The sequence below is a fragment of the Saccopteryx leptura genome, chromosome 11, assembly GCF_036850995.1.
Source record: "Saccopteryx leptura isolate mSacLep1 chromosome 11, mSacLep1_pri_phased_curated, whole genome shotgun sequence".
Taxonomy (NCBI): Eukaryota; Metazoa; Chordata; class Mammalia; order Chiroptera; family Emballonuridae; genus Saccopteryx; species Saccopteryx leptura.
In genome coordinates this window covers 33,884,349-33,898,203 of record NC_089513.1, presented here as the reverse complement: position 1 = coordinate 33,898,203, position 13,855 = coordinate 33,884,349, and the positions used below count along the sequence as shown (strand labels likewise).

The window sequence follows — 13,855 nt, the reverse complement described above, 5'->3', positions numbered from 1 at the left end:
TGGAATATCAGTGAAGAGAATGAGTAATGGAGATTATAAAGAGTTCAAAGAAGATATGACAGTACATTTGTCAGGTGTCTGGCTGACATTAGAAATGAAATGCCAAAACTTTGTAAATGACTGGGATTCTACTATGAGAGTAGAGTACAGTATAGAGGGACAGACCTCTGTAGCTGCAGGTCGGGTCATATGGAATACACGGCCAAGTCCAGAATTTTAGGAAGTACCCAAAAGAAAAAGAAGAGTAAAAGAGGGGAGATGAAAACAAGAAAACAAGGTTGATTTCGTTGAGGATACAATCCTTGCATTTGCGGCCAATGCCATCACGTTATCTTCCTAGGGACTAATTCAATGTGATGAGAAGCAGAATTTTTGCTGTGGAGAATGACCAACACAGTTGGAGGTGATGGGTAGGACCCGTGAGTATAAAATAGGTGTTCAGAAAACTTAGCAAAGAAAGATGGACTCAGACTGTGAAAGGGGAGTGATGAGATTAACTGTTTCCTTGGAATATGGAAACATTTTTATATGCAGAAGAGATTTTCCTGTTAGGGAAGAAGGAAAACTGAAAATGTGTTAAGAGTTGGGATTGTTAATGGAGCAATGTTTCAAATAATGCTGGCTGTACAGGTTTGTAAAGTTTTTAATCAAGGTCTTGTATGAAGGCTGGGTATATTTCTGATCAAATTTTTAGTTTTAAGAAACATTCTAATTCATTTTTTATAATATATTTATTTGCTAAAGAAAGAATAGCAAGTGTCACTGTAGCTTTTGCAATGCTTCTGATATCAGGGAAGCTGTGAATTAAGGAAAAATTCCCATCCCTCTACTACTTTGAGCTGCATTAGAAGAGTAGAAACAAAAGATGGGACTAGTCAAAATCCCTGAAAATATACTAGTTCCTAAACTTTAAATATTTATTATCTGATGAAAGGTCTATATCAGGGGTAGTCAACCTTTTTATACCTACCGCCCACTTTTGTATCTCTGTTAGTGGTAAAATTTTCTTACCGCCCACCGGTTCCACAGTAATGGTGATTTATAAAGTAGGGAAATAACTTTACTTTATAAAATTTATAAAGCAGAGTTACAGCAACTTAAAGCATATAATAATAATTACTTACCAAGTACTTTATGTCGGATTTTCGCTAAATTTGGCAGAATAAATCTTTATAAAACAACTTACTATAGTTAAATTTATCTTTTTATTTATACTTTGGTTGCTCCGCTACCGCCCACCATGAAAGCTGGAACGACCTCTAGTGGGCGATAGGGACCAGGTTGACTACCACTGATCTATATGATCAGAAGACCAGATTTTAAAATTACTGAAAAAAATATTATAGGATGTAATAAAAAAGAAATACTGAGAATTTAGAAAATGGTATGAAAGAATGGTATTTCCACCATTAGTTTATCTACATATTTGCTTTTTAAATTAATGTCTCAATTCTCCCCTAAAATAGCTATGCACACTAAAATTAATTAAGCAAAAATATTACAGGGACCTTAGAAAGACCCTGACTCTGAACTTCTTGGCGCAAGGCACAAATATACAAAGGTACAGTAAGTTCTATGATGAGAAAACATGAAAGCACTCTATCTCTGCAAGAGAAACAATTTTTTTTTCTTGCATTACCATTCTAGAAAAAGTTTCTGAAGTAGTCATTATTACTGGACATTAAGTAGCCTAGTGGACAATATCCTTGGCAAAATTTTACACACAAAAAAATAACATGAAAGTTATTGCTTCAAACACACAGTCAATTACATAATATTAAAAAGCAAATAAATAGGTAACTTTTCAAGAGGCTAAGTTTTCTGAATTCAAGTATCTAGGATATTTGATCTAACTTGGTACAGTGGCAAAACTGGAGACATGGGAGATGTGAAGGACTGAGAGTCAAAGAGACTCTCCCCTAAATATTTTCATTTCAGTTTTACAAAAATGCATTAAACCTACAAAGCATGGTGAAAGCATCTCTCGCAATACAAACCCAGAAAACAAAAAGAGAAATCATATCACATAACATAGATGATCCAACCCCACCTTTTTCCTAAAGCACTGTCTCCATGATCTTATAGTATTATAGGTGCTCCTGAATTTGGAATCAATCAGGATACCTTAAGAAACACATTTCTTTTCTGGAACATTCTATAAGTCTTCTTCAAAAAAGTTAGCTAAAGCAGTTTGCCAAAGCTACACAATAGAATCAGTAACAATTAAATATCTTTGTCTATAGATTAATTTAATAGCTCTTTAACTCATTGGGGTTTTAAAATCTAATGAAAACTAAAACCATACCCTGAATTAAATTTATTAGATTTATTTTTCATAAAACATGCCATTTTAGCCCTGGCTGGTTGGCTCAGCGGTAGAGCGTCGGCCTAGCGTGCGGAGGACCCAGGTTCGATTCCCGGCCAGGGCACACAGGAGAAGCACACATTTGCTTCTCCACCCCTCCGCCGCACCTTCTTCTCTGTCTCTCTCTTCCCCTCCCGCAGCCAAGGCTCCATTGGAGCAAAGATGGCCCGGGCGCTGGGGATGGCTCTGTGGCCTCTGCCTCAGGCGCTAGAGTGGCTCTGGTCGCAACATGGCGACGCCCAGGATGGGCAGAGCATCGCCCCCTGGTGGGCAGAGCGCCGCCCCATGGTGGGCGTGCCAGGTGGATCCCGGTCGGGCGCATGCGGGAGTCTGTCTGACTGTCTCTCCCTGTTTCCAGCTTCAGAAAAAAATGCAAAAGAAAATGCAAAAAAATAAAAAAATAAAAAAAAAATAAAACATGCCATTTTATATTCAACACGGAGCATTTTATGATTTGAGATGTTTGGTAACAATAAATTGGTAAAATGTGAAAAATGTGTAGAGAAGTGTCACAATACAGTTATACTTCATGCATTATAGAAAGTATTTATAGTGATAACACAAATTTTGGCTGCTTGAGCAATCAAAGTCTGTGGGGTCTTGATAATTCCAGTTAAATAAGAATGCATAAATATGGAATCTAATTATTGTATGACTAATATTGGAATCTAATTATTTAATTGACTAATTAAAAGTATTTGTGATGAAATGTAAATTCTTGAGGGAAAGTGTAGAATAAATAAACATGAATAGGTTTTGTATTAATGATAGCAAAATATTAGTCAAAGTGAATGCCAAGATTCTCAAATACAGTTAAAAAGTATGCTGTGATAAAAACACTTTTATGGAAATATTACTTTGAATTTCTTAAAGTCAGCAGGACACAAGAATTCAATATTTCACTCTACTTCAGGAGCCTCTTGGCTTTCATGTCCCCAATAACTGGAAGAGTGGAGTTTATCGAATGTCCCATTCTTTTATAATACAAAATCCCTTACTAAGTAATCCTACACTTAACAATTCCATTTAAAAATATATTAGAAATTTCTTTATGTTACCTTGTTGATTTGTTAAATATTATAGAATAATGTGCATGTAAAAACAACCACATACTGAAAAAGATACATTTTCTTCAAGTGTACTCACACTAAATAAACATAAGAGAAAAAAAATATTTTTCTTTAATGTTATTTCAATTTAAAAAATATCTGTTGATATTATATCAAATTTTAAATTTTATGATGGCAAAAGTTCAGGTACAATATTTAGTTGTGATTAAGATCTGTCCGATTCATGCCTTTTTTTTTATCTGTTCTAGATAAGGATGATTATTCAAAATGACACATAATTCTCCCCATGCTCCATGAAAATGAAGTGATACATGAAACAAATCAAAATTCATCAACTAGATGGTAGATTTAATTTATTTCCAATAGTACATTACTGAGTAATGTATAAAAAAAATGTATATACTAAACTACAGTATCAATTTTCAGCCATGTTGTTCATTTAACATTTAATTATATTAGGCCTTGTATTATTACTTGAGCATTTCACTTCCCTTAACTTGTAACCTCATGAATCATAATCAGGGAGGATGTTATATTTTCCTAATTAACAGGTCAGACATCTCTTCTATTTCCCCTTATTACTTTGTACAAAGTTATGTGCCTTATACATATATTGAGTAATAAATGAATAAAAATGATTAAATTTAAATCTAGTAGTATTTGTATACAGCATAAGATTAGTTTATAAAACAACCTGACTTTGAAATAGTCAACCTATTGTTCTATATGCATATCACAGGGTTTACAACAAACAGATATTCATTGAAATAAGTAAATACAATTATGAAAATATTCATGAGTGTCTGAAATGACAGAGAGAAATTAAAAATTCTACAAGACAATGATTTCTCCCTAAAATAATGATTAATAAAAAATTTTACCATGAAAAAAACAAATTACACTAAAGAGAAGAATCTCTAAACATTAAAAGATAAGGAAAAAATAGGAATACCAGATGCTGTTAAAATGAATGTTGATATACAGGGTGGAGCAAAAGTAGGGTTACATTTGGAAATGATACAATAATTAAAAAATAATACAATAAACTCCATGTTTTGTGTACTCACAACTGCAAACCTACTTTTGCCTCTCCCTGCATAATATTATTATTTTATTGTTACTGAAAAAGGAAGGTATACATTGTACTTTATACTCTGAATGAGACATAATTTTCATTGGAATTTCTTATCAACTACTTAGTGTTTCTGAACCAGATCAGATGTCAATGCCAGGAATTCTGGCTTTTATACCAGTTTGAATATCCTTTTTTTAAAATTCATTTTAGAGAGGAGAGAGAGAAAGGGGGAGGAGCAGGAAGCATCATCTCCCATATGTGCCTTGACCAGACAAGTGCAGGGTTTCGAACCGGTAACCTCAGCATTCCAGGTCAACGCTTTATCCCCTGCGCCACCACAGGACAGGCTAAATATCCTTTTGGTCTGTCTTCTCTCTACTCTGGGGTAGGTGATAATTTCTTAAACACTCAGCAGTGGGGAGACTAGCTTCTTTTTTTCAAGTGTCTCTCCTCTCATATCATATCACCACTATTTTCACCTCCATTGTCATAATTTAGTTTGATTAGACACAGCTATGTCATTTATATTTTAGAATGACTTATGCACCACAAAAACAGATAGTTTCTCAATGCTGTTATTCTGAGAAGTTAAGCAATTACTTAAATGGAGTGTTTCTGTGCTGTATAATGCAAACATTTTGGGAAGCTTTTTTTCAAATGATGAAATGAATAATATTTGATAACATTTTCAGAGTTAAGATTTTCTTAGTGATTACTGTGTCAGAAATGGCTCGCAGAGCTTTAAATGTGACAATTTATATCATTCTCATAGCTTTGTGAACTAGGAGTTATTATCATCTCAGAGAGGTATCTGAGTGCAGGCAGTGGAAGTGACTGGCCTAGGTCACACAGCTACAATGTAGTGGATCCGGAACTCCAAACAGCGCTCCCTGGGGACCAAACGTTCTGCTTTTTGCCATCTAGGCAGACAACTGCTTTTCTATAAGAACAGTCATTTTTCTTTCTAAAAAATCAAAGATATTTTTAACAAGCCAATGTTGAAACATCAATAGTTGACAGTAGATTTGTTACTTTTGTCATTTCATTTAAATCTGAAAAATGATTTCTCCTATGTGACATCCTCAGAAACCTCTCTCGTCCATACCAACTCCTACCCCATCACATCAAATAAGTGAGAGGCACAGATTACACACAAACAGTCTTGACTTTTATGGAGCCAGGAGAGAAAAATAAATGGTCTCAGAAAACTTCCAATACATTTCTACACCAAATAAATCAGAAAACACATGGTAAATTATGCACTATTTATAAGTCTGATGATTAGAGAGCAAGGTGGAATAGAATCAAGTTTTAAAAAATAACAAAACATTGCTATCTGGTTTTCACCATAAGTAATTGAACGTCAGCACAATCTCATCCAGCTGGATATAAAAGCTCATGTTACTACCCACAAGCACACAGATATAGTGAGTACAACAAAGCCTTATTTTTCACATGAGGAGTTTTCTTCCCTGATTTTTTTTTTCAAGCCTTGCTAGTTATTAATCATTGGCATGAAAATGGTGTTACTTAGATGGATCCATCCATTGCCTTTCATTCCACAGAAAGCCATTCTCACATGCCATCTAAAGCAACGACTGGTGCTTCCGTTCAAGACTTCATAACCCTTATATCCCCTTTCGTAGCAACAGAAAGAAAACAAATATGAATGAGATGCTGGTTCTTACGGGATTTCGCCCTCATTTTCTATGACATGATTATCACGAGGGCCTGTGAGCACTGGTATCACAAGGTATTCCTTATTGAGTAAACAAAGGGAGTAAATACTTCAGGAAGATGAAAAGGAGAAGGGGGAAAAACAAACAAGCAAACAAAAACCCCTTTGACCTGAGGTTATGGAAAAAATAAAAAAGACACTAAGATGAAAAATAAAATAGTGTCATGGTTTACAGGTGGGATTTTGATGGAATCTAGGGCTGTGTTTTAATTCAAAACTCACCATCTCAAAACCACTTCTTTTCATCCGCCTGCAGGACTTGAGGTAAGTACGTATACGTTTTCTGGCACGTTCTTGATACTCAGGGAATTGTCGCCTGCATGAGTCAATGATAGCCTGGATCTTTTCTTTGGGCTGCTTAGAGATTGGGACCATTCGGTCCAAGTTTTCATCTACAAACAGCCTGACAAACATCTGTTGGCAAGAGGGAGACAGAGGAGAAGGGTTTGGAGGGCTGCTCTCTGCTGTTCCTAGCTTCCTGTCTTGATTACTGATAGGAAAATAGTTTTTTTTGGTTCATTCACTGGAGAACTTTGCAATGGAAAAGCCAGAAATTTAAAGAAAACACCCTTTAAAGACTTTCTAAATGGTTGGATAAAAAAAGAGAGAAAGAGAGAGAGAAAAGCAGACAGACACAGACAGACAGTAGACTATCATGTAGAAAAAAAATCAAGAAGTAACAGTAGACTGCGACCATTAAGCACCCCATAAAATTCTCTATTAAAGATAAATGCGACTGCTACATTGCTACACTGCACAGTGTACTAATCTCTGAAAACAAACAACTGACTCTTTGTCATGCACAATTACATAAGCTGGGGAAGCAAAAGAAATAACTGATGACGGGCGAACTCTTCGGAGAAATAAGCCGAGGCCCCCTTCCTCCACTAGGTAAACATGCATACTCACACAACACCACTCCAGTTTTCAGCTCACATTTGGCTTTAAAATTCTAAACAAAACACAGCAATTCTGGTGTCTGGTTGGCAAAGAGTGTTTCATGTACTTTTTAAATCCTTCTGTAAATTAAACAAACATGTCTCTAAAATATCCACATTTACCAACAAGCAACAACATGAAAGTGAAGTGGTAACAGTGGAGCCCCACGGGGAGGTGGCGGAACTCACATTAAAGGCTTTCAGCCGCTCGGCCTCCACACCGTCCGTTTCGGTAACTTTCTCCGCATCGTCATGCTCATCGTGTTCATCTTCATCTTCATCACCCCTGTTTAGAGACAGGTCCTCCGCACCTCTGTCTACACTCTCATTTTTGCCCGAGTCGTAGCTTGAGTAGCTGTGTGCAGGAGACTGAAAAGAAAGGAAGGAATGCCTGTGTTTAAAGTCATTGCACAAACTTACACATTTTTTTTTTTATTGCAACTGTTTCTCAAAGAAAGTCTTGTCCAAATGAGTTGATAATCCTAGAGCTGTGGCTAGTCTAATTTAAAACAAAATTAATTAAAACTAAATTAAAAATTCATTTCCACAGTCACATTCCAAGTGCTCAATAGGCACATAGAAAATTTCCGTCACTGCACAAAGTTTTATTTAATTTAGCTTTTTATTTTTTTTAAGAATAAATTACTGTTTCCACTTGGTATCCCTGTTCCAAAGAAAAGAAAAGAAAAACCAACCTGTAATCAACTTTGCAAGAGAATCATTGAATCATATAGTTCTTAAAAATGGAAATGACCTCAGAGCTTAGTCGGTCTAACTGTATTAGTATTCCTTAAACGGATAAGGAAACTGAGGGGCGGACTTGTTTAATTGACTTGCCCAACAAGGACTATACAAAATATAATTGAGGCTAGGGTTGTTGTCTGTATGACAACATGATTTAAAATTAGTTAATAAATTATCTCTGAGTCTCAAGATTGCATCTGATTTTGGTTTAGAGAAACAAAACCAGATTCTTCCTAATTATCTGTCAAGCTTAGTGTTCCCTAATGCATAAGAGATGACGACTGCCAACCAAGACAATCTTCTCGAACTGATAATTGTATCTAAGACCAACCATGGCTCCTGCTGTGGTATCTCTTACTTCTCCATCAGCCCAGCATCTTTTCCTTTCAGAAACAGCCCCTGCTTTTTCACCAAGAGAAAGTACAAATCCTGTGGGCCTCAATCTTCTCTACCTTACGCACGTGTGCCTCAACCTCACCTTTAGGTGAAAACAACTTGCCTGTAACTAAATCAACTTTGAAACCAGCAGAGTGAAGCAGAATAGAAACAGTCCCAACAACATCATTGAACATCTAGATTCAACGGTGCTTGAAATTAATCCAAACACCGTTCAGATGTATGATAATGACATATTCTCTACCCTCTTTTCCTCTTTTATTTTGATTAAATCTGAGTTTTAGTCACTTGTAATGGAGTCTGAAGTGGTACAGAAATCAATCATTTTAAGGCTAGATTTTACAAATAATAATTTAGATACATAAGTGGCTCCAAATAAATAAACAGCAGCTATCCTCAGATCAGCAAAGTAAAATCTTCTGAAAGACCTTGACAATAGAAAATTTTAAATCAACAGTGTTCAAAAATGCCTCTATGTAATGATAACATGTGCGTAGCATGCTTTAAGGATTACACTAATATAATTGTATTATCAGAGTTTTGTGATAAAACTAGAATAGAAAACTGACCTTAAAAACAAAGTTAAGGCCCTGGCCGGTTGGCTCAGCGGTAGAGCGTCGGCCTGGCATGTGGGGGACCTGGGTTCGATTCCCGGCGATTCCCGGCCAGGGCACATAGGAGAAGCGCCCATTTGCTTCTCCACCCCTGCCCCCTCCTTCCTCTCTGTCTCTCTCTTCCCCTCCCGCAGCCAAGGCTCCATTGGAGCAAAGATGGCCCGGGCGCTGGGGATGGCTCCTTAGCCTCTGCCCCAGGCGCTAGAGTGGCTCTAGTCGCGGCAGAGCGACGCCCCAGAGGGGCAGAGCATCACCCCTGGTGGGCGTGCCGGGTGGATCCCGGTCGGGCGCATGCGGGAGTCTGTCTGACTGTCTCTCCCCGTTTCCAGCTTCAGAAAAATACCAAAAAAAAAAGTTAAAATTTAAAAACCAGTATTTTTTTACAGTTCAAAGAAGGTGAAATTATCTAATAAAGTACAAGGCAAGCCTGACCTGTGGTGGCGCAGTGGATAAAGCATCGACCTGGAAATGCTGAGGTCGCTGGTTCGAAACCCTGGTCTTGCCTGGTCAAGGCACATATGGGAGTTGATGCTTCCAGCTCCTCCCCTCTGTCTTTCTCTCCTCTCTCTCTCTCTCTCTCTCTCTCTTTTTCTCTCTCTTTCTGTCTCCTCTCTAAAATGAATAAAAAAATTTTTTTAAAAAGTACAAGGCAAATATTCCATAAATTTGGACAATATACCATATATAGAATATGCTTTTAAATGGTAATGTGCACTATTTGGAAAATGTTATAATATACTGTTGGGCGGATAAAGTATATTATGCTCACTTTGTTAAAGATGGCGCTACCCACGTGGAGGCCGTCGCCCAGGTGATATTAATGTGTGTTGGGGGTACGCTAAAAGCAGGCAGAATCCTTATAGCCTGGGGCTTGGTTTTGGGATTAAGCCTTTCCCACCAGTCTTGATGTGAGGTGGTACAATCCAATCATGCCTCAGAGAAGTGACTTTGTATTAGAGACTTCCCTATTTTGTATATTGGATTAAAGGTTTGGATTTCTACCTATAAAATAGGGGCAGAACGGGAGCTTGCTCTCTTGATTCCTGGATGATTAGCATGAGAGAGCAGAGGGAGCAGAGCAGAGAGCAGAAAGAGGCCATGTGGCCAGAAGAAGCAGCCAAGATGGCAGAGTATTGAGTGAGAGGCCAGTTTGTGCAGTTTGACGCTGGAGAAGGAAGGAGATGGGGAACAGAGGTGCATAAGTCTGGTGAGCTAGAAACCTTTGATTCTAGGAAACTCGGATAGGTCAGTAGCTTTGTGAGCACTGAATGTGAGTGGGTTTTGGAGCCCAGTGTATGTTTTACTTGCCCGCCGGGTGCAAGCTAGGATTAAAGACTATGGCCCATCAGCTTTTGCCTCTGTTGTTTCTTTACTGACTGTCCGAATCCAATGCGAACCTGCATGGGCCGGGCTGCTTTGATAGTGGCCGTGCCTTCTGGCTTTACATATACTTATCTGAATTCAACTTTGCCAAGATAATTAGTTCTTTCTACACACCCTGTAAGACATACAGCCCAGCCAGTCTGTTACCAACAGAATCACTTGGAACCACAAAGGAGTTATAGTCCTAGTCATTTAGGATAAAGAGAGCCCATTCTTAATAGATTGGTGAATGTTCACGATCTAAATCTAAAGCGTAATTGATGCTTTTATCCTCTACAGTATAAACTGAAATTTTTATGTCTGAATTCCGTTTCTGAGGTGGAATTTCATTTCTTGTCCTTCTCACTGTGGAAGATCTAACTAGCTTCCAAGTCAAATCAGATTAATTTCAATTTACACCAAGATCCTCACTTCTACCCCAGTCTACCTTCAATCTTTTGCTAAACTGTGAACTCATACATACCATGGTATTTGAGAAAATTAAACACCTTTGCTGCTCTTACTTTTCTTCTCATGTTAATTTGCATGTTCCTTCAAGATAGACTGAGATAGGCATCAATACCTATCCTTCCACATTTCCTCTCACACCATCCGGGATATATTTTGTACCGAGTTGGCATTCATGACTATTTTTCATTTATATAAAAAGTATTTTGTCTTAGAAAATGAGAGAATATAAACTACAAACTTGGAAAAAAGATTTGCAAAAGACCCGTTTTATAAAGGACTGTTAACCAAAATACACAAAGAACACTAAAAATACAAGAAAACAAACAACCAGAATAAAAAATGGACTAAAGACCTTATGAGATACCTTACCAAAGAAGATAAACAGATTGCAAATAGACATATAAAAAGATGTCCCCCATTCAAAATAATCAGGGAAAAGGAAATTAAAACAACAATAAGATATCCCTACAGACTTATTAGGATGGCCAAAATCTGGAACACTGACAACACCAATGGATAGGGGATAACAGGAATTCTCACCCATTGTTGATGTAAATGGAAAATGATACAACCACTTTAGAATACAGTTTGATTTTTTTCTTACAAAACTAAACATATTCTTACCATACCATCTGGAAATCTATGGTCTTTATGCAAGGATTAAAAACTTATATCTATACAAAAATCTGCACATGTACAATAGATGTTTATAGAAGCTTGATCTATAATTGCCAAAATTTGGAAGCATCCATGATAAATTCAACAGGTGAATGAATAAGCTGTGATATTTCCAGATAATGTTATATTATTCAGCACTGAAAACATAATGAGTTATCATCAGGCTATAACAAGACATAAAGACACTACAAATTTACTAAGTGAAAGGAGCCAGTCTGAAAAGGCAACAAGGTATGATTCCAAATATATGACATTGTAGAAAAGGCAAAAAACTATGGATAGTAAAAAACAAAACAAAACAAGTGCTTGCTGAATGTGAGTGTTAAAGAGGAATAAATATGCAAAATTCAATGAAAATACTCTGTGATATCACAGTGATAAATACATGTCATTGCACATTACGCATTTATCCAAACCCATAATGTACATCATGATGAGTGAGCCCTAACGTAAACTATGGACTGTGGGTAATTATAATTTGTCTGTGTAGATGTATCAATTGTAACAAATATACGGCTCTGGTGAGGGATGCTGATAGTGGGGAAGGTAATGAAGGTGCAGAGGATATATGAAAAATCTCTCTACCTTTCACTCTGTTTGGATGTGAACTTAAAAACTGCTCTTAAAAATCCTGTCAAAACACAGGGAAATGTGGATATCAAGGTGATAATATAGAATCAAGCAATAAAAATCATTATCGGCCTCCTAATAACCCACATAAAATAAGGCAGTCATTGCCCCCTAAACCGGCTTTGCCTGAACAAGAACTTTAGATGACCATACTCTAGAAAGCCTTCATTTCAGAAGCAATTCTTTTCATATTCCAGGTATGAATCTAGAAAGTCCAAAGCAAATTTTAAAAATATACAAAAATATCAAAGATTCACAACTTAAGCCCTATGAAAGATGCATATTTGCTTATCCTTAAAACACAGGTGTTGGTTTATGGGGAGTGGGGTAATTTTTGCCTTATTTCTATATTCCATTTGTTCCTCTTAAGACAACATGTGGCCTTTCTTTTCAAAGACTCTCCTGAAAATACATTTGCACTTCTCTTTATCACATTTGCCAACCCTAATATAATTGCATCACTGGACCTAGAAGTATTGCCATGAGGAGGAAGCTAAATCAGTGTGCGTATTCTGTGGTCAGAGCTCAGAAAGCAATACCACAGTTCTTGATCTGAGACACAGCTGAGTCTGGGGATAGGGAATGAATTTCTGATATGCAGCCATGAGAAACAAAGACAAAACTTGTATTTCTTCATAATGTCCTAGATAAGGGAAGAAGCACATGAATTCAGTGTTAGGCATTCATCCTCTCATACTTTCTGCATATATCTGCCCTAGCACTGATCAAGAAGGACTATTCAAGTGAGCTTACATGGCCATCTTCCACAGAAACTAAGGGTTACAGGGAGTTGAAGTTACTTAGCAACCATGCTTTTTTTATCTTTATAACCTTATACAATGTCAAACACACAGTGAAAAATAAAGTGAATGTTTTCTGAATGAATGACTGCATACACATTGGAGTTGTAGAGAAGAAGATTTGTGTGAATTTTTAAAATTACAATTACTTTTAAAATATCAGTATTCATGAATGAATCTACTGCAAAATATAAGCATTATTAAAAATTTGATGACCAGACACTGTATGCCTTCTGACACAATGTAAAAGAAGTACACGTTACTTAAGAAGCAAGCCCGGCCCTGGCCGGTTCGTTCAGTGGTAGAGCGTCGGCCTGGTGTGCAAGGGGTCCCGGGTTTGATTCCCGGCCAGGGCACACAGGAGAAGCGCCCATCTGCTTCTCCACCCCAGCCCCTCTCCTTCCTCTCTGTCTCTCTCTTCCCCTCCCGCAGCCGAGGCTCCATTGGAGCAAAGATGGCCCGGGCGCTGAGGATGGCTCCTCGGCCTCTGCCCCAGGCGCTGGAGTGGCTCTGGTCGCAACAGAGCGATGCCCCGGAGGGGCAGAGCATCGCCCCCTGGTGGGCAGAGCGTCGCCCTCTGGTGGGCGTGCCAGGTGGATCCCGGTTGGGCGCATGCGGGAGTCTGTCTGACTGTCTCTCCCCGTTTCCAGCTTCGGAAAAATACAAAAAAAAAAAAAAAAAAAAAAAAAAAAATTGAAGCAAGCTCACCAGAAAGATAATTAAGAGAATTTGATCTACTCAAACCTCAATCCAGAAGCAGTTTTCCAAGTGTGCCTGCTAGACCAGAAGTATCCACATTTCCCAGGAACTTATTAGAAATGTTCATTATTGGTCTCTGTCCCAGACTAACTGAATCACACACTTTGGGGCTGGACACAATAATTTGCATTTTAATACTCCCTGCTAGAATTCTAATGAACACTCAAGTTTATGAACCACTAACCTGGAGCTAACTTCCACTTATAGGAAATAAG

The 13,855-nt window shown here is 37.6% G+C and overlaps 1 protein-coding gene across 3 annotated transcripts in view; it reads right to left on the bottom strand.

Moving 5' to 3' along the window:
* Positions 1-13,855, bottom strand: part of NOL4 (nucleolar protein 4) — a 341,271-nt gene that overhangs the window by 93,677 nt on the left and 233,739 nt on the right. For 2 of the 3 annotated variants that reach the window (XM_066352904.1, XM_066352906.1), the window contains exons 7-8: positions 7,376-7,555; positions 6,471-6,662 (exon numbers count right to left, since the gene is read on the bottom strand). In XM_066352904.1, the coding sequence (XP_066209001.1) occupies positions 6,471-6,662; positions 7,376-7,555 (372 nt within the window). The remainder of the gene's footprint in view (positions 1-6,470; positions 6,663-7,375; positions 7,556-13,855) is intronic. The other variant, XM_066352905.1, reaches the window with a different exon arrangement.